This window comes from Rattus norvegicus, chromosome 16, assembly GCF_021556685.1.
Source record: "Rattus norvegicus strain SHRSP/BbbUtx chromosome 16, alternate assembly SHRSP_T2T, whole genome shotgun sequence".
Lineage (NCBI taxonomy): Eukaryota > Metazoa > Chordata > Mammalia > Rodentia > Muridae > Rattus > Rattus norvegicus.
The window spans coordinates 87,225,001-87,249,644 of record NC_141549.1 but is presented as its reverse complement, the minus strand read 5'-3'; the positions used below and the strand labels follow the sequence as shown (position 1 = coordinate 87,249,644).

The following is a 24,644-nucleotide window of genomic DNA, read 5'->3' as shown; positions in this document are numbered from 1 at the left end:
GGGAAATCGAGGCCTCTAGTCACACCACAGCCTCAGTCGAGAGCAAAGAGAATAAATACACCATTGCTCACTCGCTTGCTCTCAGCTAATGAATGTCCTTGTTCTTAACGCGCTCAGGACATCCTCTGTCTAGGGAATGTCAGCGCCCATAATGGGCCATGTCTTCCTACTTCAATTAAAGATCAAGATACTCCCATGTAGATCTGCCTACATATCAACCTGATCTAGGTAATTCCTCATTAATACTCTCTTTGCAGGTAATTCTATGTTGTGCCTAATTGACAGCTTAACTGACCAGGATACCCTCTGCTCACTATTAAAATTGTTTAAGATAAATCAAAGAAATGAAAAACTGTTTGGGAGGAGGTCATTTTATCTCCATTGTTTTTGAAGTGTTTCCTTAACTGGCTCGCAGAAGTACGTGGAAACCGAGACCGGTTAGACTTTCCCACTTCTGAAGCTTATTAACAGAATCACTACAATGCTCTTATAATCCTCGCATGGCCTATGTAGTGCTAATATCTGAGTTATTCTATGTCACCATTCATTTGTCTTAAAGCTATTAAATATATCTGAGTCTATTCATAGTACACCAATAAATGCTTATTTAATTAAAGCACAAGCCCGGCCCATTCTTTGATGAAAAAGTTGAGATTTGGGCCTCTATGTAGACAAATTAATTCTGTCTAGCAAATTAATAGATTGTAAGTGATAATTTAACATGGATTTCTAGAAGACAAACATGTTCTTCCAAACTCAGAAGGCTTTTATAGCATCCCAGCATCACGTGGGTCCTTCCTTGTGGGTGGTTCCTGTGTTCTTACTGTCATCTCTTATGTATGCTTGATGAAGAACACCATAATCATTTTCTATAGCTTGCCTTTTGGAGGACATGGTGGGGATTTTAGATTATTGGCCTGTAACATTAAAAACCCAGTAAGGTCTCCCTTTCAAGCCAGATCACAGATGTTTCAGGCAATGGACCACTGGATGGTTCTTCATAGAAGAAGCCATGCTATAGATGGCTGGTCATGCACTCCGGTTCCATGGGAGAGCCATGGAAAAGACTTTTCAAAGCAACAAAGTACAAAGTAGCATTTTAGAAACAAGTATGTATTGTAGACATTTTTGGAAATTAAAACAAAGCCATTTAACACCTCTTCTTCTGGATGTTTGTAAAATGTAGCTTTACCAAATGGTAACTCTGCAGATGGATAGTTAGTGGCTATCTCCAGTCCCATCCATCCTACTGCAAAAGACATAGAAACACTGCCTTGTGTGGAATCTCAGTAAGGGACCCATGTCTTCAAAGGCTACCTAGAAATCTGGCATCAGAGCTCTCTTCTGTTAGCTTTGAAGTCTTGATAACTACAAAGAACCGCCTGTCCCTGATGGTCTCTGGTGCCATGTGAGTCACTGTTTAGTGTAAGCCAGCCAAAGAACACCTTGTTTCAACTGCCATTCTAGAACATTCTTCCCAACCCAGTGCCAATGTGTGGCTGGGGACTAAGAACTTGGGGGCTTCCAACTGGATGCTGGGAATTGCTCGTGAGGACTTTCTGTCAATACCAGCCATGCTTTCTCTACCTGCAGTATAAACTGACTTAGACATCTTAGCCTTGTGTCTGGGTAGAAAAGGAATTTTATTGCATTAGTGGAAGGCATGCCTCAAAAGTTTTTCTCTTCTTTTTTATTTTTGGGGGGAGGTAAAGATTCATACTACCTTGCAGACAGCTTTTGGCTTTATTTTGAATGTTCCACATTCTCGCAACCATATTGTTATATAATATGGCATACCATACATGTCTATTAATCTTTCTGACTATGCATAATCCACATTCCTAATGTCTTGTTGTTTGTGGGAAGTGGCAGGATGCTTATAAAGATTTGAAATAAGACCCTAATGATAATAAAGGCAGGAGAGCTGGTTCCAGGGCTCTGTTCCCAGCATCACATCAAGTATGACAACCATCTATAACTGTAGTCCAGGGGAATCCCACACCCTCTTTGACCTCCATAGGTGCCTACATATATAGGTTTCATTGCTGTCTCTCCATGTAAGGACTTCTGCCAGGATCTCTTTTCTTTCCAGAGATGTATACTTTTCCATCTGCACTTTTTTATAGGTTCCTGTTACACCCAAGGCCACTCTAGTCTGTGACACCAGAACACAAAACTGTTCACTGATCCAAGGAAACCTTCAACTCATCTAACTTAATCCTTGGTGAGACATAAAGTTCATAATAGCAACAGGTTACTGAGCACAGCAGTCCTCCCTTGTCCTCATTAAGGGTCCTAGTGAGGGTTTCTATGGCTGTGATAAACCCCATGACTAACTACAACTACACTTCCACATCTTAGTCCATCACTGAAGGGAGTCAGGACAGGAACTCAAACAAGACAGAAACCTGGAGGCAGGAGCTGATGCAGAGGCCATGGAGGATGCTGCTTACTGACTTGCTCCTCATGGCTTGCTCAGCCTGCTTTCTTATAAAACCCAGAACCACCAGCCCAGGGATAGCCTCACTCACAAAGGACTGGCCTCCCTCATCAAACGCTAATCAAGAAAATTCCTTATAGCCTGTTCTTATTGAGGAATTTTCTTAGTCACAGTTCCCTCCTCTCTGGAAACTCATGTCAAGTTGACAAAGAACTAGGCAGCATAGTAAGTAAGTTCCGCTCTGCCTCTTCTCCTGACTCTCTTTGTGAACCTCCTGTCCTGGGTAATTACTAAGTGGCCTTGGCACCGGCTGAAAGGCCACTTTAATAAAGTGAAGTCAGTCTTCTCTTCCAGCCGCTTAACACCCTGAGCAGCCTTCCATAGCCCTTGGAGCTATGTAACCATTTCTGGACTCTTTAGGGTGTCATACCTTCTGCACACCTGCTGCCCCTTGCTTTCACTTGAAGCCAAACCGGTCCTCAAAGGGTTTCTCACACATCATCCTGGTTCTTCTCCTCCATCCTAAGAGACTTGTCCTTCCAAACGACTCCCACTTTCATCTTGAGCACAGGCCCCAGACAAGGGCAGCCTAGATCAACGCAGAGCAAACCTTTTCAAAGATCTTGTAATTTATTATTTATGTCCTTGCTCCAGCACACTGAGAACACGCCACCGAGATGAAAGATACCATCTCTTCTTATTTCCTCTTTCTGTCTTTGCATCAAATGGCTGACATAAAGCCTGTCGGAGAGTAGAGAAGCTAGGAACACTGTGAACTTCTGAACGTGTTCCTGGAGCTGATCATCACATGGTGCCCTCTCTCCCCTGACCTTAGCACGGTGGTAACCAGCCCAACTTACCCCTAACTAACCAACTCTGATAGTCAGTTTTCACTGTCAGCTCAATGGGATTTGAAGCCTGTGGTGGTGTCTGTGAGGGTTTTCCAGAGAATTTTAGTTGAAGAGAAAGGATCTCCCGTAAGTGGGTGGTTTCATCAGACTGAATAAAAGTAGTTGAAGGAGAAGGGAAACGGCTGAGCTCTGACTTTCCCCTCTCCTGGGTAGCACCTCGACACCATAGACCAAGCTGACCTCGCTGCTGCCACAGTTTCCTTGCCAGCCATGATCATGTTTCTCTACCCTCCGTGGCCAAATACCTCTTTTAAGTCATCCTTTATCGGTGTTTGGTTATAAGGACTAGAAAAATAAAGAATCCCCAACCGTGTGGCTGTAGAAATATCAGCTTTTCCCATTGTCAGCCTGGAATTCTGCTGAATAGTGAATCAGATCGCTGCGCCTTCAGCTTCTCCCCTGTAGGGTCTGGTCACTCTGACCTGCGGTTGGCAAGAATCTAGTGCATCCAATATGTAGGTTCCTTCTGCTTCCCCTGTTTCCCCTTAGAGTCCTTTCTACTGACGTCTCCTCTCTGTTCCCTAACCATCAACCCTGACAACTATTCAAATTGAGCTCATCTCTGCCCATCTGGAAAAGATATCACCACAGACTGTGGTCCCTGTTCCTACTCTTCCCAAATAAATCCTAGTTAACCCTCAGCTCCCTTCACCATTAGCACTGACAGTGTTTTTGTTCAGAAAGGGGCTATTCAGTAGTGTCCACACTTGCCCACCCCCTCCTCCCTCCGGGATATCCCTCAAGGAAAGTTGGCAGAGGGGCCATTGCCACGGAAGACCCTTGAGCTGTATAACTAAGCACACCTGTGTTACATGCTCAGCTGCGGAACTGACACTGGGCTAAGTTCTTCACATGAGTTGAGCGTGAGAGTCTTACTGTCAGGCGGATGGTTGTTGGAAGTTTTGAGATCAGGAATATTGCACAATTTGGTTTTCCAGCGAGTAAACATGCTTCTGTGGGAATACTATGTTCACATGTAGACAAATGGACAGGTGTCCAATGCCCAGAAACTCCTAGCCATGGTGTCTTCTAAGTGGGTTATGTGACTGCTCTCCTGAGCTTGAGATGCTGGAGACCGGGCCTCTGCCTCTGTGGCTGGTGTACTTAGGCAACATGCAGCCTGGGAGAGGGAGCGGGAAGCTTTCAACTTGTGATATAGTCACTAGCTCTAGGAAAATCATTCTAAGTTTAGTGTTTTAGGATGTGTAATGATTTCACTCTGCAGATATCTCCCACTGAATAAACAGTGATAATTGTATTTGAATTATTCAGCAAAGGAACACAGAGTGAATAATACGTGTGCAATGCAGATATGAAATTCAAGTAGAACACAGGCTATATCAGAAACACAGAGATCACAGGCAAACTTGCTTATGTTTCCTGTGTGTCCTGGGCTCGGAGGACCCTACACAGATTCTTCTGTTATTTCCTCAGCTTGGCGTGAGAGAGCCAAAGCTGTTCTGTACTGTCAAGCGTCTGCTGCTAGAGCATGCTCTGTGCCCATTGGATTGTGCATTTCTCACTTGGAGAGTGCTGGTTTCCATCTAATCAGAAGACCACAACCATCTGGATTTATTTGAAATGCTTACCTTGAAATAATTTATTTGATGTGGTTATTGAACTATATCACTTGGTTTTAAAGGATAAGCGTAATTTTCACCCCCTGCCAGTTACCTAATCTCACAGACACCTTAATCTTAAAATCAATGTAAAACAGAATAAAAATCACAAGCCCCAAATCTGGGGTCTACCCTGAAGACCTGACTCTATCCCATGAGAAGGCAGAACCTGAACCCCTTGCCTTTCTATGCCCAAAATAATCTTATGGGCTTAGATTTGGAAGCTAACAAATATTTGAATGTCACTTGAGGGGTAAGACAGGTCAGTCAACATGATGGTAATCTTTAAGGCATAAAGGACCTTGGCACAAAGTGTGTGTGTGTGTGTGTGTGTGTGTGTGTGTGTGTGTGTGTGTGTGTGCATGCATGTGTGTGTGCGACTTGTAGATATGGAACATAAACCCTGATCTGAATAATTCTCTCTTCCTCGAACCATCTCCCCCTTTAACATCGGTTTCATACCCATGTGGTCTCAGAACTCGGAGAAGCTCCTGAAATTGGAACAAGCAGCCATGAAGACCTGATCAGAAAGTGACTAACGTTGATGAGCCTGGCCTTTGTCCCATCCCGCAGGTCCAGCTCACGCCTCCAGCTCCCAGTGATGACCTGGCCACACTCAGCGAGCTGAATGACAGCAGCCTGCTCTATGAAATCCAGAAGCGCTTCGGGAATGACCAGATACACGTGAGTGCCACAGAGCCACCATGAACTATTGTGTCTCCACTGTGAACCGCAAATGTCACCACAAGTGATGGCTCCCTGGAAGCTTCCGGCTGTGGGAATGGCTGAGGTTGAGCTTCGGTGGAGTTCAGACTCTTCTTGGGAATGTTCTTAGTCATATCCAGCAAAATTCCAAATTCAGAGAGAAGTGTAAGCTAGTCCTCTGCACACAGACAGTGACTCTCAATGCTGCATTGGGTCTCGGGAACCTGGGACAAATGACTACTTGAGGTCCCCATTGACAAACCAAAGCAGATGCTGGCCAGCTCTCCCAGCATCCCTCAGTACCCCTGACTCCCTGGCAGCGTTCCTCACCTGACCTGCTGATACTCTCACCTCCAGGAGCTGTGTTTCAGTTCCCTTCTCCTAGCCTGATCCCAACACAATCCAGCCATTTGGGGTACTCTGGTGTCTTGGCCTCTTAGCCTTAGCTCTCCTCTTGGTCAGTGGCTCCTGTCCTGCTTTTCTTCCCTCTCCTCCTCTTATGACCTGATTTAGCCTCCCGGACACATTCAGCCTGGACTCTTCCTTTCTCCCTTATATCCATAATAAAGTCTTGTCCGTACTTTAAGAATAGTCACGTCCTCCTCCTCCGATTTCATTTTCACATTCTTTGTGCCTTTTCTGTTGTCCTGACTGAGTGGGAGATCTCTTCAGAACTGGCAAGATCTGTAGATCAGCTGCTTGTAAATCTCAGTCTGCCTCAGACACCAAAGTCTCTGTGGGCTGTACTATAAGTACTGCTCCCAATCTATAGGCCGAGTCTCTCTGGGCAATAAACCCTGGGTGTGAGAGTTCCACAAAGATGCAAAAAAAAAAAATCATTTAGATGGAGAATGAGTTAAAACAGGTTCTGACCATTCCCTGTATGTTAGCTTTCTAATGCCAGCAACAAGGGAGACAGCCTGTAGTCTCGAAATCCATCTCCCCCCAGCCTCCCTCTGTCCCCTCCCACATTCTGGCTGGTTTTGTTCCTTCATCCTCCCATACAGAGCGCAGGACAATTCAGCCCAAGTGCCCGTGGAGATTTCTGATTATGCCCGAATCTGTCACATTCCCTGATAACACCCGTTTAGTCCTAATCTACGGAGAATCTGATTAAGTCATTTTCATGTAAATGTGAGGACTGAGATTTCCCAGCAAGTAATGAGTTGTCAGGTCCTGATTAACCCACGAAGCTGCAACCCAGCATCTCAAGGTTTCAGTCAACTGCCTGCCACCACAAATGTATTTAAAATTAAGCAATGCATCACAATTGTTAGAACCTTGCCATTGGCAGGAGTGGTAAAGCCTGACTGCCTGGGTTTCTATTATCTATATCCATGGTACTTTAGTGACGTGTTCCTGGTTTTTCTTTCCTCTTGTTTCTTCTCTTTGTCTTTCATTCTTTTGTTTTTATTTTTTTCCTCTAGCTCATTTTATTTTTTTGTACTACCCAGTACTGTAAATTCAGAGTCCATTGCACACTGCTAGTTCTATACCACTGGTCTATGCCCCTGGCCCTTTCTTTGTGTTTGATCTAGAGAATTGTCTAGGCTGCCTTGAAACTCAAGCTTAAGATGAATTTGACCTTGCAATCCTCCTGCCTCAGCCTCCTGCAGCTTTTTGACCACCAAGCCCCTGGAAAGACTGAATTGGCCTTTGTTCCTTAATTCCTTTGCACTCCTCAGAGTTTCTCTGTCTCTTAAGCATCTACACATCTCATTCACTATTGGGCCAACCACAGTCCCTGCTTTGGCAGCCCTACTCTGTGCACTTGAAGCCAACACCATCTCTGCTCTGGCAGCCCCCAATCTGTGCCGTTGGGGTCACCCTCCCTACCCTGGCATCCCCCAACTTGGAAGGTCCTTCTTTCCTCACCATCTGAGCTCACAGTGAACTAGAACATTCTTTGCAGACAGCCAGGATAGCCAGCAAGCTCCTTTCAGGAGTTCATCCTGTTGCTTCCCATGCCGGGGACAGGGGAGAACATGGCTGATTCTCTGAGGTTGGTATCCTGGCCGAGAAACCAACCAGTTTCAGCTACAGACAAACCACGAGTGGGCTTCACTGCCTGCCACTCAGCAGGCAATAGCTGTCTTCCTTCCTGCACTGGGACCTTTCCAGGGGCTCTTCTCTGTGCTCCGGCAGTTTCCTTCTACTTCCTGCAGAACAGAACTTTCCGGAACCCCACTGGAATATGCTTTCATCTTCGTGTCTCCCCTTAATCTCCAAACTGCATCACCGTGGGCTCTCCCTTGTAAGAACATGCATCATGGGGTGAGGGGCAGGGTCCTCCTTGTGTTGTGCTTGACATGTGGCTCCTGCGTCAGACTCTGGACTTGATGGGGACAGAGCCAGGCAATTGTATTCATACAACACCTGGCCAGCACTGATGAAGTTGAAGGCCAGGCTCTTCCTCTCCTCCTCCCCACCCACCAACCATCACCCACACACTCCCTGAAGAGGGCAGTCTTCACCCCATACAGATTCTTTATCTCGATCATCAGAAATAGCATTCATGCTAGTCGTGAGCTTGCTTTGAGGTGTGGCTGAAGTCACATCTCAAAGAGTGGCGTGTAATCGCAACATAATGCCAGACCATTAATGCCTTTGGGTTTCTTCTGTGGACTGTTGGGCCTGTCAGCTTCTTACTACAGGTCTGCAGAGAGATTGGAAAGTTGGAGACCCATATCGGGATTTATTTCATTGGACCTTTGAGCCAGAGAATGACGTTGCTTAGACTGTCCTTGAACTCCTGATTCTCCATCCCCTACCTTTCACAGGCTGGAATTCATGGCTGCCTTTGTACAGAGTTTGGTACTTTAATTCAAGCCTATTGGATTGAATGAGATGTGGAGTCTTGTTTTCAATCCCAAATCTCAGGACATTACTGTTCTATAAAAGTGTCAGCCCTTGGGTCAAAAGGAACTAAAAACAAGCACACACCTTCCCCAGATAGAAAGAACTGCTTAGGAGATGTTTCCACATTCTAATAATACCCGTGTTTGGTCTTTGCCCTTTCCTCAATGCTACCATCCCCCACCCCTCCTCCACCCCTCTCCCACCCCTCCCCCCAGCAACCCACCTGACCCATGGGACCCCTGCAGCTATGTTCTTCTGGCTGCTCAGGCTGTGTCCTGATGAGGGGAGCTGGTGTTTGACATCTCCCCAATTCTCTTTTCTAGGGATGTGGGGGGATGACCCCCGTTTCTCCACTGAGCTCTATCTTTTATCTCTTTTCACTCTAATGAGGCAGGGACTGGCTAAGTTCCCCCAGGCCAGCCTCGAACATGGACTCTTCCCACCTCAGCTTACCAAGGTGCTTGGACGGTGGGCTCTGGCGAGGTCACTGGTGTGAACGCCTGGCCAGGCTCACACTCTGCTTCTGCTTGTCTCGGGGAACCCCATGACCCCCTTTGCAAGATGGAGTCAGGTACAACCTGCACCACTGCCCCAGCTGCCAGTCCCACTCCAACTGCAGCATCTCCCCTGTCGAGGGGAACGTTTGGGTTTCCCTTGACTTCCTGGGTGTTGTCAATGTAGTTATACCCACTACGGCGTGCTGCCCTTGTCACTTTCTGTATAAAGGAATGCATGGTCATTCAGGGGAAAACCGGAGCCCACAGGCTGTTTCTGACCCCTTGTGTTTTGGCCATCTGTGCCACAGCTGTCCTGCTGGTCACCTTGAACTATGATGGCCACACCAGTGAGTACACACCACCCTTCTGCTCCCCTAATATCTGCACACCAACAGCCTCACTTATAAGGAACTTCCCAGGGTGCTTTTTCTGTTTCGAGGTTGCTCTCCGTGTTCTATTTTGTGGGGTTTCCACCGCAGACCCATCACCCATTCGGGTACGGTCAGTTCTCCTTGTCCAGACTCTGGTGTCTTTCTCTCCTACAGTATACACAAATGCATACACATATGTGAACACATACGCTCACCATGGATGGACAGTAGCAAGTAAGGTTCTTAGAGACAGCATGTGTGTGAATGCCACTTGGGTCAAATACGCCTTTTTAACACAAGAGAGAGAGGCTAATGCGGATTTATCTCTGACAAACAGCTGAGTCTGAGACGAGCTATTAATATTTCAGATGCTGCAGCTGACCTAATCATTTGACAGAATTCCTATTTCCTTTCCTGCCTCTCATTTGTTCTGTGACCTGCTCTGCCCACAGCAGCTGTGCTCGGCTCAGGTCCTCTGTGTGTACCATTCCCGGGATGTGAAGCTGGTTGGGGAATTCCCATGCGTCTTCCCCCTGAGGGTGAAACACTCCCTGGGATATTAGGTTATTGGGGAATTTCCACGTGTCTTGCCATAGCGGGAAGGAGATGGCTTGCAGGTGACGAGGCGTGAGCTTGCCAGGAAAATGCACAGTCAAGAACATTGTCTGGCATAAAGGTTGCCAACAGTACCCGAGAGAACAGATCACACATCACAGGCTGTTGTGGGCAGCAGAAAAGACACTCACCAGTATTCTCTACATAGAAGCTCAGGGGACAAGAAACAGCCTGAAAACTTAATGCGGAAACCCCTGTCACATCCAGCTAGCCCGGGGAATTCTAATAGTAGTGCTAGACAAACCAGAGCAAGGAAATCCTGACAGCCCCAGGCTCCCTAATGACCCATCTCTCCACCCGATGCCTCTGTAACCTCTGCTCGGGTGAAGCAGGTCAGGTGACAGTGCTCCCTTAAGGAGCACTTCAGTGAGGGAGGTCAAGCAGTGAGCATGTGCAGCACTCTGTGCCAGCCTCTCTAAAGGCTCTCCTGTGACAGGCTGCCTGCAATGTGCATTAGGATGCCTGCTCACTACTTGAAAGGTGCTTCTGGAAGAGTGCATGTCCAGACTGTTGAAAGAACAACTCATTAGAACAATAGGCCTTGGGGATTCTGTTTCCACAGCTGAGAAAGCCCTGGTCAGAGCTCCCTCTTGATTTATACAGTGTCCCCTTTGATGACTTTACTGCAATGTTGAATCATGTTTTTATAATTATAATTCTGTTTGCTTCAGCATCCATATTCCGGGAGAATCTCACATCCTATTAATAATCACCCCCATATAAATGTTTTCCCTCATTGTGGATTGTATATTTGGGGTGTCCACTGTGGCGTTGAATAATTAATTGATGGTGGATCTGCATAGTGGAGTGCTTGCTCATGTTAAGAAAATTATCCTCAAAGCCACCATCAATAGTTATTCTTCATTTTCTAGTGTGAGCACCTAAGCTCTCTCAGCCGTTCCTGTGTGCGGTGAGATGTTCTGTCCAATCTCTCCCACCCTCACCCCACGTCACTCACTTCCTCTAGGTTTAAACCACTATTCTGTGTTTAGCTCAGAGGATACACATCTACTATTTCTAGCAGCTGATGTCTGAAAGACTCGTTGGTCAGATTGGTAATTACTTGAATTTTTCATCTGCTTATTCCAATAGGCAAGACTCTTCCCTTGTCAGTGTGAGCCCAGGTTTCCTCCTTGAAGCTGTTTGTTTTAGAGACTTAATGGTAGATTGATTTATCGTGGAATCATAGAATTGCCCTCTCTTCCTGATGCCTCTGTCAATTCCTCATAATGAAATGCTCCGTTTGGCCCCCCGGCATCGTTGCCCACGCCGCATCTCCACGGATTGATACACACTTAGCCTTTCGGCTGCTGTTGTTTACAGATGTATCTTGCTTTTACTTCTTTTAGTGGTAGTATTTGGAACGCTGGTGTCTGTTGTAATTACAGACATATATGGACTTATACGTACATTTAAGTCTCTATCCCATCGTCCCCAAGCCTTTATGTCTCATCGTTTCAACTTCCTTAATTAAGATGTCTTATTTTGAGCTTTATAAACCCTTTCTATCCTCTTTCCCCTATAATGACATGAAACTCACTATCCCATGTTCTTCTTGCTATGGATTTGTTTGTCTTGCCTCTATATTGTTCACCCAGACTAATGGTCACAAAATCCCTCCAAAGTAAATTCTTAGGATCACTGCACTGCTTGTGTTTCATGGAACCAAGCCTGATAGCTTCATGTAGTTTGCATATGAATTTTGCATTTCTTAAGAACGCTCGAGTTGGCTTGAAAATATTACGAGATGACTTTCATTGATTCACCATGTTTCCCATAATGGTTTCTAAGTTTCATAGTTTTAGATGATTCTATTTACGTGGTTCATGAGCTATTTGTATCTTTTTGACAGACCTTCATCGGAGACATCTTTTTGCTCGTTAACCCTTTCAAAGAACTCCCAATTTACTCCACTGTGGTGAGTATCACACTCCGAATATCGTGTTGAAGTGACATTCATGGGGCATACACTTTTGTATTTGGTGACATAAAAAACTCAAAGAACAACAATTCAAGCGAAATTTCCCAGGATTGTTCTCATTTGAATTTCCATGATGGTCATGTGACTGTGTTCTAAGGCAACTTTGGGGATCAAACTTATTTTACCAAAGTTTTCTTTCACATTTAAATATGTAACTCTATACATTAAATAATACAATATATTTCCATGCATCCTTGACTGACTTGTTATCATTTGGGTTAGAATTCGTGGATGAATATTGAATGGTATTTAGTCCACAGATGGGTATTGACTGGTGTTTAGTTCATGGTTGGAAATTGGTGTTTAATTCATAGATAGAAATTGACTGGTGTTTAGTTCACAGATAGGTATTGACTGGTGTTTAGATCATGGATGGATATTGATTGGGGTTTAGTTCATAGAAGGATATTAACAGGCATTTAGTTCATAGATGAGTATTGACTGGTGTTTGGATCATGGATGTGTATCCACTGGTGTTTAGCTCCTGGATGGATATTGATGGATGTTTAATTCATAGATAGAAATTGTCTGGTGTTGAGCTCACAGATGGATATTGACTGGTGTTAGTTCATGCATGGATATTGATGGGTGCTAAGGAAGCCTTGGCACAATGTCTGGCTTTGTTGCTGAGTCATACTTCTACAGTGTCTCTTCTAGCTGTATACGTGCAGCATACGCCCTATGCCTGGTAAGTGTGTACTGAAAATTGACTCATTTTAAACATCAGAAACAACCTTTGAAACCATCACAGAGATTTTTGGAGCCAGTATGAATAGTACCATAGAGATACCATCGTGCCAGGGAAATGTTAGTGATTTCCCCTCAAAAAACAGACAGGAGCTGATCGGATGGAACTCACAGCAGGGTCTTTATTCTATTCCAGCTAGCTTCTACCCCACCCGCCCCACCTTACCCCACCCCACCCCTGCCCTGAATGCACCACTTTCATGCTGGATGGTTTTGGTGGTGGGGGAGCCCCAAATATCTATCGGGGCAAGGCTTTATAGTAAGCAGCACGCAGGAGGGGATGGGGTAGGGTGCAGGCATCTAATTGGAAAGTTACTGCGGCCTTTAACGTAACTGGCTGGTGCTGGGAGTTGTATCATTAACTTGATTCCTGCTCCTCTCTGCTCCTCTCTGCTCCTCTCTGCATTGGTGGTCCTTAGGCAGGGAGTGGGCTTGTAACCTGAGGGTGCAGGTTTGTTGGTGGAATAACTTGAAGGCGCTGGTCATGTTAGGGATTATGATAGAGACTGGAGCTAGGCTCGGGTTTTGTTGTGGGGCAAGTTAGAGACTCATGTTAGGTACCAGCTGGCTCGTTTACCTAAGTTCAAACTTAGGTCAGGTTCTCTAAAATGGAGCCTGAACTTAAAAGACTTGGCCTCTCAAAACAACGAGTTCAGGAGCTGTGTTCTTTTGTGCTACCCTATGAGGTCTTTGGCATTTCTTCGTGATGTGGAAGCGATCCTATTGCCTGATTCTTTTTACTAGGCTCCTATTACTTCAAAGAAAACAAAATCTCCCATAAACCAGAGCACCACAAATACTAGCAGAGAGTACCAGTGGCAACCATAGGTGATCAGGTCACTGAAATTTATTCTATTTCTGTATCTCTGATAAGTCTGTAAATAAATTCCTATGATGCTCACAAGGACGGTTTTAGGATGTTGATACCAAATATTGGGGAATTTGTAATGTGATGTGAGATGCCACAGGTTATGCTTATTTCATAGATAACCAGACTGCAAACGTGTGTGGTGCTGTTCTTGAAGCCATTGGGATAGTTTAAGGCTTGTGGACTAAGAGTTGAGGAATAAATCTAACCCTCCATGTTGTCCCTAGGCCTTGTGGAACTGGGCTGAGGGCAGGATGATTATCCAGATTCTCTCTATGCCTCCCCGCTGACCCCCGCCCTGGCTTCCTGTAGATCCAGCACATGTTTCAGTTTCAAGAGTTCCTCTTCATATGAGAGACAGAAGTAGATGAGTCTTCCTTCTTTGGTCTGCTGTCCCCAGGTGTCCCAAATGTACCTGAGCCCCACAGGCCAGCGCAGCCCCTCACTGCCACCCCACCTCTTCTCCTGTGCAGAGAGAGCCTTCCACAGGCTGTTCCAGGAGCGAAGGCCACAGAACATCATCCTCAGGTGAGCCAGTCTTCACCTTTCGAAGACTCTAAGACTTGGGCATGTTCTCCTTCCCCACTCAATGTGTTTGCAGTCTGTCTTTCCAATAAACATGTTTGTCCTGTTAGAGGGTACAAGAAGATTTCTTTGAGAAGTTGCCCAGTGTAGCAGAGTCCACGGGAACTAACAGCCTGCTACACACTTCATCCTTGTAGTGGGAATTTGGGGCCACCTCTATGTAAATCCTGGGGTTCTGCACAGCCTTAAAAGCATCTCCAGCAGGAGGACCTAATTGAGGACTGCCTGAGAGACCAAGGGTTGCTGGTGCAGACAACGCCAGCCAATCAGGAACTGCTGTTTGGAAGAGATGCTTTCTTGGGACCAATGGGGTATGGGTGAAGGGTATTAGAGGAGCTTACAGCAGCGTTCAGATGAGCTTGCTGAGGTGTTTCTTGCCTGCTCCCAGAGTCTGTGTCGCTGACCCTACACCACCTCACCTCCAATCCCCAAAGGCAGGTAGGGTCAGCAATGAGTACTCTGTGGCACAGGCAGCACACCCTGGAGATTTAAACCAGCAACACAGGGTCTCTGCTTTCAAGTATAAGAAACAAACACGGGGAAAGATAAGCTCGCTACACTGTTGGGCCTAAGCCGCTGCTCCCCGTGTGCTCCCTGCAGCACCTCCAAGTGACAGCTTTACTTAATCACAAGGCAAACTTTCCTCAGCCTGCCTCTCCTCTTCACCTCTGCTCCATTCCACTCCGTGTGTCTCCACGGCTGGTTTCTCTCGAAAGCATAAGGGAAACTTTCAAACTACAGAAAGACTGTTCATTTGTGAGGGGAAGGGCAGCAAGGAGGGATTGGGGTGGGATCACACTTAGACAGAGGATACTGAAGGATTAAAATCAGACTTGGGCTGCTGTCTCTGGAGAAGCCTTTAGCTTTTCCAGTGTGGGCAGAACTGTTGGCTTTGTTCACGTTTCTCTCTCACAGCGTGTTCTTGCCAAGATATATACTAAAACACTTTCTTAATAAACTCAACATTGCTTCAGGAATTCATCTAGATGGGAGACAGAGAGATGGCTCTGGAGGCTTTGCTGAGGGGGAGTTCACTGTGCCCTGTAACAGTCCTATAGACAGACCTGGCTACATTTGCTTCACCCCAAATTCTACATTCATTTGCTCATGGTAACTTTCTCCCCCAAACACCTCATTAATATCCCACTAGGGCAGATTTTAAGTGTGGTAATGCTATATTTCTGGAAAGGGAACCCTGCTCCTTCATTTAAGTCGTACCCGTCTCCCGAGTCCTCGTAAGCAAGGCGAACCAGTACTGAAACTGACTTGAACACAATTAGGAGTGACTTAGTCACTCTGGCCCTTCTTGTAAAGCCGGGCACTATGACATGGTCACCATGTAGAAATCATCGATAAGGGAGAAGGGAGAAGGCTTCGGCCATTTTACCCTCACCTTCCAGCCCGGAGAAGCTCAGCTGAAGTTGTGTGCAATTGTGTGCCACAAAGGTAATGTAGACAAAGGGTGGGCGTTCTCTAGTCATCAGAGGCTGAATACACCCTCAGGGCTCAGGAAACCCTGAAGAAAGGGAGGCAGAAAGAACTTAAGAGTCAGAGGGAATGGAGAACTCAAAGAGAATGAGGTCGTCTAGTGTGAGCTCACGAAGACTGAGGGAGCATGCACAGGGCCTGCATGGTCTGCCCAGGTCCTCTGTGTATATATTGCAGCTTCAGGTTTAATGTTTTTAGGGGACTCTTGATTGTGCAAATGAGTGGATCTCCGATTCTTGTGCCTTCTCCTGGTCTCTTTTCCTTCTGTCGCTTTGTCCTGTCCAATTCCAGTGTGTTAGGTTTTTTTTTTTTTTTTAAATCTTTTCTTATTTTGTTTTATTATTACCCCTCAGAAGCCTTTTCTTTTTCTAATGGGAGACAGGAAAGGGGTGGATCTGGATGGCACCAGAGGTGGGGAGGAACTGAAAGGGACAAAAAGAAGGGAAACTGTAATAGGGACATAGTATGTGAGGGGAGAAAAAAGTGTTTTCAATAAAAAGGGGGAAAAAATGAGTATCTCCAGATTAGACATTCCACAATTAGCACCAGGTAAGACATTGTTTCTAATTGCTTTACAATCTTTGTTTTAATGTCACATCTTAAAGTTGGTGGCTTGTTTCTGTCCCAGTAGCTTCAACGAATCAGGGTGATTGAGCTAAGAAGGGACCATTCATCAAGTTGAGAGTTCAATTATTTCAACATTTTTCTAGCGGGTGCACGTTAATTAATTAATTAGAACATGGCTCTCCCTTCAGCCACAGGAAGACAGGTGCCAGGCAGCCCTCTGGAGTTCTGATACCTAACACCCACTGGCAAGACAAGACACCTGCTGACTCTGTGTTTAGGACAAACCCATCTATTTGACAGTAGAGCTGTCCTGTCAATTTCCTGACGGCGTCATGACCCCCACCATCCCTGGGTCTGTGAATCATCTCTGGCTCTTTTTCTCCCTCTTCTAAGCCAGTGAAATTTGTGTTTTCAGTGGAGAAAGAGGTTCGGGGAAGACCCAGGCCAGCAAGCAAATCATGAAGCACCTTACCAGCAGGGCCAGCTCCAGCTGTACCATGTTTGACTCCAGATTCAAGCATGTAAGTGGCGTCTGGGCTGGTGAATATGGGGGTGGGAGGATTGCACCAGCAGCGATGTCGCTTGTGAATACAGGGACCAAGCCATGATCAAAGACTGCGGGTAAAAAGAAAGGACCTCTGTGTGTTTGCACAGAATGCCGCGGGCTGATGCTTCTGCAGGGGATTGCGTGAAAAGCATGGCTGGGGCAATCTCGAGAGCAAACGTTAAAGCTGCAATGGTTTTAAAGGAAGTGGCCACAGTAAACATGGGTGATTTCAATCTACAGCTATGTGCTAGGCTTGCTCCCTCTTCAGCAACACACCAGCACACTCCACAACTCGATCGTAGCAATCGGAGTCAGCTTGGGAGACTGGCAAGCCCCTATTCAAATATGCTAACACACCAGGGGCTGATACTCCCAAATGAAAGCATGAATAAATCAACATGGTTATAAGATAAATGCCAGTTAACTAATGGAAATAACAGAATCTATTGACTTAATTGAAATGATGAGGAACAATGGCCTCCCCTCTAAATCACCGACTAAGATAATCATCTATTAAGATGAACATTGGTGAGAGAGACGGGCTCTGTGATTTCTAAAATGCACTCTGATCACTTTATGTAAATTGGCTTTGCTATTTAGTCTAAGTGACTACTTTCCAATTCCCGTTGAGTTAGTTGGGTGTAACTCTCCCAAGTCTGCTGGCGTTGGGGAATCAACCCTCCCCACCCCCGTCCATGCAGATTTCAAGTGAAATGCCCTGTGTGTGTTTTCTTTATTCCTCATCACATGTTTAAATTCCATACTAACCTTGGGGTTCCCTACATTAGATATCTGCACAAACGTCTTTGTCTAAGTTCATGGACTCCAATGCAGGTTCAGCAAAGCATCTTGGCGAATAAACAGGGATCTATGCAAGCGTCAGATGAGTTCGTGGACGGATTGTAAATCCGTGTAACATTACAGGGCACCTGTAAAATTCAGTAGGCTTGAGAGGTGGGGGCTACTAAATTCTGCATGAGATAAAGATTTGGCTAGGGAAATGGAGTCAGTAGGTAGAGCATCCTTGGTACACACAGCTATTTAGCAGTGAGGTTGGGGTTGAGAGCCAGCTACACTGAGAGGAAGCTCTCAGGTAAGGACAAAGGAGCTGTCTTGAGAGGCTAATTGCGAACTCTCAGCGGGGGACCTCTCCCTGGCTGACAGGCAGAGAGCTGCACCTGGGCTTGGGACGGGACAAACAAACCTCCCACTAGGGGAAGGCTGGTGGCTCCTAATCAGACTCTTGTGTGAGAGGAGCAGCGTAGGTCCTGTTAGCAAAGATTACACACGTGAAAGGAAGCTAGAGAGATGGGAGGGCATCTCCAGTGACTGTCACGCAGAAGGTGATGAAGGACCCTCCTGCAACTAACACATGGACAGCCTAGTCAAAGCCACGTGCCACGTGCAGCCGGCCCCGTAAGGTTAAGGGGGTGTGAGTCTGAGAGGTCCGTGGCCTCTTCTTGGGATGTGGTGCTCACAAGAACCATGAGGAGTAAAGACAAAGACACAGCGAGGTCTGAAAGATGCCAAGGAGGGTGGGTGCTGAGTGAGGTCCAGTCTTGCATGGTGGCATCCCCATCCTGTGAGAGGCTTGCATGGCTGCCCCATCCCAGGAGAGGCCTCCCATTGTGTTTGCTGTGATTCACGGGCTCAGTGGCAAGTGGAGTCCGGTCCTCAGAGGTGTTGCTCTCTTCCCCTAAGTCTTCGAGCAGCTAAGCCCCCAGCACCGCTTTGTCTCTGACCTCCGTATCTGAATCTTGATGATCAGAAGCAGGAATTTTCCATGCCATGGGATTTATTGAAGCAGAAAAACCACGTTTTTGAAAGAAATTGCCTGGGACTTCTTGTCCATTACATTCCAAATGAGTTTCAGGCTCTCTCCATTCTGTCCCAATGATTTAAATACGCCTTTACTGAGAGGTCCCTTTGCAGAGGGGAGTGACAGGCTAAGTTTGATTAATGGGTGTGTGGATATTCATTCAGAAGCCCCCGGGAACTTTATTTCTAGGAAACACAACGTACCTAGCTACTTTCACAGCACACAGTCACTTTAACTATTAAAACTCATAGCACACGGTATAAGGAGGGAGGTATCAGCTCAATAAAATTTTAATCAGTAAACATTAAGGGTGCAAGTAGATGTTTTTTCTATATATTTTTATTTACATTTTTGTGGCTATGTGCTCTTCCTTCTCATACTGTTTCAGAGTCAGGGGAGACAGACAGTGGAATAGACCAGCTTCGGGTTTTCTCAGTATTTCTCCTAATACAGTTCTTTAGCGCCACCTACTGGCTGACTAGCTGATCAAGAAGGAAATAGCAGGCGGGTTACAAGCTTGGCATTGCCATCTGGAAGAACGCGGCAGTGCGTCCATTGAAAAGGTCTGAAGAATTCACAATTCTCAAATGGCTTTAGCTTCCTATTAGTGTCACACATCTTTATTGCTAATCCAGGACGAATTGGGTGACGTCAGTCCAAAGCTAGGATTAAATGTGTGTGTGAGTCTGCAGTCAGATTGCCTTGGTTCAAATCCCAGCTAGGACATTTGGAGTCGATGATCCTAACAGTCGGTGATTCTGTCTCCTTGATGGGAAAGTGGAGACTCCGACAGTGAAGGTTGAAAACAGGCACACGTACACACATATTCACGGGGGCGCCGCATGTTAGAATGCGGGTGGGCGCCTAGTTAGCACAGTGGCTATGTGTCTACAGTCAGCCACTAACGGAAAGAGAATCACGACTGGTCACGCATGTGTCTGCTTTGTGGCAGGCACCAAGCCAAGCGCTTTACACACATGACACAGCAAAAACACCAGAAAGTCATCCTGTGTTAGAGTACAGCAGAACGGAGCTGGGAGTTGAAGGAATTTGCTCAACCCTTTAGAGGGTGTCCTTTGCTGACCTGAGATGGGGAGACAGCTACGTAAAGCACGTGCACATAATCACGTAATTACTGCCCCACCCTTCCTGTCTGGGCATGCATCACCCATTATCCATAATATTCTTTTCTCGTAGAATAATAAACCATGACTTTATTGTCCAATACAAAACAGAAATGCCTCAAATCTAGAATGTTTTTTAGTTCATCCTATTTTATGGCTTTTAAAAATAATTATTTTGCAGTATGTTCATGCAGTGAGGAGGAATTACGTTGTTAATTTTTTATATATGCGTGGCTACCTATTCGATTAATTTTTTTAAAAACATGAGATCATATTAATCGCAAATGAACTGGCAGTTGTGTCCTGCCTGCTGTCGATTTGCTTTGAGTTGTATTAATTTTCAGGCCCAAATCATAGGGTTTTGTAAAGATGTAATGTGTCTTCAGAAACCTAAGTTTCGGGACCAGATGGTTAAACACATTTCCTTATTATGTTAGCAATTTTTTTTGATTTGTGATTGGGATCATAGTGTCGCCTTATAACAGTCAATCGTGCAGAATGCCTCTCAGATTAATAAATGCCTAAATAAAACAAATGCCAAAAGGACTTAAGAAATGGGCTCAATGCACTTGCTTAGAATGAATAACGATTATCTCAAAAATAATGTCATGAATTAAAGGGTGGAGGATGAGGACCCATTGGATCAAAAGAGTGGCCTTGGCCACCTGGTGGCTGACTTGAAGCCGGATTTAACGTATTTGTAGAGTCTTGAAGAAGAAAGGACTTTCCAGGTTTCAATACATTTGGAGACTCATTGAGTTCCGATCCTTACTAGGGCCACAGTCAGTTGACAGATGAGAAGTGGATTTTAATTCGTGAGCGATATTTGAAGAAACTTGTTTAGAGAATATGTAGCGAGGGGTCATGACGGTGACTTTAACTAGCTGTTTAGTTCCATTTCTGCAAGAGAGGGTGAGCTGCAGTGGACCACAGTGCAGCCAGGAATGAGGTTAGCAGGCCTGCGTGTTGAAGCACACGTAAGTGTGCCCGGGGATTAGGAAGGACTCGGGTATCTGTCATGTCTAATTCTTCCTTTTAAAAACATCAAGGAGCTGGGGCCGGGACTCGATCAGTAAGAGTGTAGAAAGGGCCTGAGTCCAGACTCCATCACAGGAAAGTCATCTATGAGCTTAGAACTCCTATACTGTGGGGGCAGAGACAGGAGAATCATGAAACCTCTCCGCTGTCAAAGTGGAAAGGGCAACCTTAAAACTTCAGCATGCTGACAGGAGCCTGATATAGCTGTCAACTGAGAGGTTCTTCCAGAGCCTGACAAAGACAGAGGCGGATGCTCGTGGCCAACCATTGGACTGAGAATGGAGTCCCCAATGGAGGAGTTAGAGAAAGGACTGAAGGAGCTGAAAGGGTTTGCAACCCCATAGGAAGAACAATACCAACCAACCAGAACCACCCCCCAGAACTCCCAGAGACTAAACCACCAACCAAAGAGTACACATGGAGAGACCCATGGCTCCAGAAGCATATGTAGCAGAGGATGACATTGCCAGGCATCAGTGGGAGGGGAAGCCCTTGGTTGGTTCTGTGAAGGCTCAATGCCCCAGTGCCAGGGTGGAAAAGCAGGAGGGAGTGGGCGGGTGGGTGAGGGAGCACCTTCATAGAGGCAAGGGGAGGGGGATGGGATAGAGCGGTTCCAGAGGGGAAACTGAGAAAGGGGATAGCATTTGAAATGTAAATAAAGAAAAGAAAGGAAAAACTCCAGCATTTGGGGGAAGCACAGAGCCTTCCAACAAAGCAGAATGTTCCCAGCATCCATGCTATCATTTTTAATTATTCTAAGAGATGCCCAATCAAATTCTCCCTTGTGCTGCAGGCCATATGCATCTTGGAGGCCTTCGGACATGCCAAGACCACACTCAACAACGTATCCAGTTGCCTCATACAGTACTGGGAACTGCAGTTCTGTCAGAGGAGAAAACACGTAACTGGAGGTGAGTTTGCACTTGGCCAGCAGAGGGCTCCTGCTCCCAGAGTGAAAGAGGCCAGGGGGCCTGTGAAGCTTACATTGACTATCTAGACAGTCCTGAGTCAGCACTCAGCAGAGGGAAGGCCATCACCGGAAGACAGTTCACTTGCCACGGCTTACGGAATTATAAATCTCTTATTCTTACCCTAGAAATGTCTTATAATAACAATGACCAGCTATGCTTAGAGGAGCCCGGGCTGCCCTCTGCATCCCGAGGCATCAGGTTTCAAGTTCAGACTCTACTGGGAATCAAACTTATGCTCTGGTGCAAGGTGAGGCTTCCCAGGAGGAACTCTGTATAAATCACACCACACAGAAGAAGGGCTGACAAAACAGACAGACAAACAGAACCTGACAGGACTAGCCCTCCCCCCACAAAGATGCAGACACTCAACAAATCACAGCCACGTGCCGTGTCTTCACATAGCCCCCAGTGGAATCTGTATAAATCAAATCTGAATTTTTTTAAATGCTTGAATTACAAACAATCTAAATGCTAAAATAATCACCAAACTAAACTGAAACAGAAGCCACTTCTTATTGGCTTCAAACGTTAGCTGTGTATTTTTTTTCTGGAAACTCATTTACAATTTAATATTTTACTGACCAGTCCTGGGCATAATGTAAGATTCCTAGGTGAGAAATTGCCACAGACCGAACAGCAAAGGTTATAGGTCTGTCATTTGCACATGGATATGCAGACCCAGGTGAGGACTGTGGTCAGATTGAACAGGCAGTTCAACTGTGTGGAAGGACATCTCTGAGGAACCTTATACTCACTGATATTTGAGAGCATGGCTCCTACTGAGCTTAATGTGGCCCCGCCCACACCCCATGCCACTGCTGAACCTGGGCATCACACACCTAGTCCACACACTGCCAAGGAGGGACCCTGCATCTGGGGCTCCGTTAGGGTGACTCTATCTCTGTATCCTCTTCACCCCAGGAACTTACTGACTGCCCCTAAAGGATGCCCAACATTGCTCTTCCTGTATTTCCTTCCTTTCCCCTGAAGAGAGTTCATGAGTCCTCACGTCTGGAATGTTAGCATAGAAAGTTGTCATAGACGTGTGGGAGATGCTGAGGAGTGTGGGTTTGAGTCCTCAGAAACCAAGGAAAGCCAGGGGCGGCAGCATTTGTCCTCTGCAAACCCAGTGCTCCTATAGTGAGAAAGGAGGTGGAGACCCGAGTTCTCCTGCCTCCATAAGCTCATGGGTCAGCTAGTTTCCTGTATTCGGCAACAAGCTATGAAGAGACCATGTCTCCAACAAGGTGGGTGGTGAGGACTGACAGGAAGACTGCCCTCTCACTTCCACGTGTACAACGTGGCATAAACTGACAAGGTCTGGAGCCCCTTCTGATGATCAATCACACTCTATTGTCAAGTAATTCCCATGATCCTGCCCAGTTACATCTTAAGTACTTAAGGGATTCGTGTGACTAGGATGTGGCATCCTTGTGTATATTCTACTTCTGATTCCTCCAGGAAAAGAATTTGGCCCAAGTGCAGTGGGATCTGGGCTCTGTGTGTAAATTGGTTGACTCTCTGGGCTCTGGGTGTGATTTGGTTTTCTCTGAGCTCTGGGTGTGACTTAGTTAACTGTCTGAGCTCTATGGATTGCTATGTTGACTCTCTGGGTTCTGTGTGTGGTTTATTAACTCTCTGGGCTCTGTGTATGACTTGGTTGCCTTCTCCCTTGGGAAAACCACTTTGCAGCCCTTCACTTCCTCATTCTATTCTAATCAAAGTGCCTCAGACTTCATTGTCTGCATCTGTAGTTTGTGAAAGATCCCTGCTGTGTTCTTTAAAAAAAAAAAAATCAGTCAACTGCTTCAGTGATCGCTTTTCTGGGATTTTACAACTAAGGCTCATAAACCTGATTAGGAAGAACACAGAAAGGCAGTGCTGTTCTCAGAGGCTGGTGAGGACTTGTCCCTGATCCTGCAAAGCCCAAGTGTGCTGAGGGGCTCAACCGAAAGCTCACCTTTGCTCCCTGTGAAAGGAAACTGGTAATTGTATCCTCTGAGAAGATTCACCATGAAACTCAAGGTTGATGTATCCTCTTAGAAGAGACTCAAGCGAAGGCTGTGTGACAGACTTAACCACTTCCCCATATGGGCCGGGCTTGTGATGTGCAGTGTAAAGATATGGCCCATGCGAATCAGTTCATCACAGGAACATCCATCACAAAGGCTCCAGGGTGCTGCAGGCTTTCCCGCCATGACGGTACTGTGCTCAGATGCGTTGAGGGAGTGGAGAACAGAGACTTAAGAACAGTTTTATGGGGTCAAACCACTAAGGCGAGATGACTACAAAGATGCTTTCTTGTGCTAAGAAGACTCTTAAGTCTGAAGATAAGACCTCTGCCCACTGCTGGTCTGACATTCTGGGGTCCAGTGAAGGACATGGCAGCTTTGTTTCCCTGGTCGTGTGAGCATAGATAAATGAAGTGGACATGAAGCCTGGGAATGTCCCCAAATGTCTGAGATCTGCTGTTAACAAACTGTTGTGTGTGACTTTCCTAGAGGGACCCAACACACACACACACACACACACTATTCACATGCACACCCAACATACACACAGGTACACACACACATACACACATATGGCACACACACATACATCATACACACACTCACACTATACACACCACACACACACACCATTCACATGCACACCCAACATACACACACACAGGTACACACACACATACACACATATGGCACACACACATACATCACACACACACTCACACTATACACACCACACACACACACACACCATTCACATGCACACCCAACATATACACACACAGGTACACACACACATACACACACACACACACACACACACACACCCTACTCACCCCAGAAAGAGAATCCACAGCAGACTTAAGTAACAATTTTACCGAAC

The 24,644-nt window shown here is 46.0% G+C and overlaps 1 protein-coding gene across 4 annotated transcripts in view; it reads left to right on the top strand.

Moving 5' to 3' along the window:
- Myo16 (myosin XVI) overlaps positions 1–24,644 on the top strand; it is a 479,886-nt gene that overhangs the window by 215,190 nt on the left and 240,052 nt on the right. For all 4 annotated transcript variants that reach the window (XM_087587464.1, XM_087587462.1, NM_138893.2 and 1 more), the window contains 5 exons: positions 5,544–5,654; positions 11,870–11,935; positions 14,014–14,141; positions 16,669–16,774; positions 21,575–21,692. In XM_087587464.1, coding sequence (XP_087443590.1) covers positions 5,544–5,654; positions 11,870–11,935; positions 14,014–14,141; positions 16,669–16,774; positions 21,575–21,692 — 529 coding nt within the window. The remainder of the gene's footprint in view (positions 1–5,543; positions 5,655–11,869; positions 11,936–14,013; positions 14,142–16,668; positions 16,775–21,574; positions 21,693–24,644) is intronic.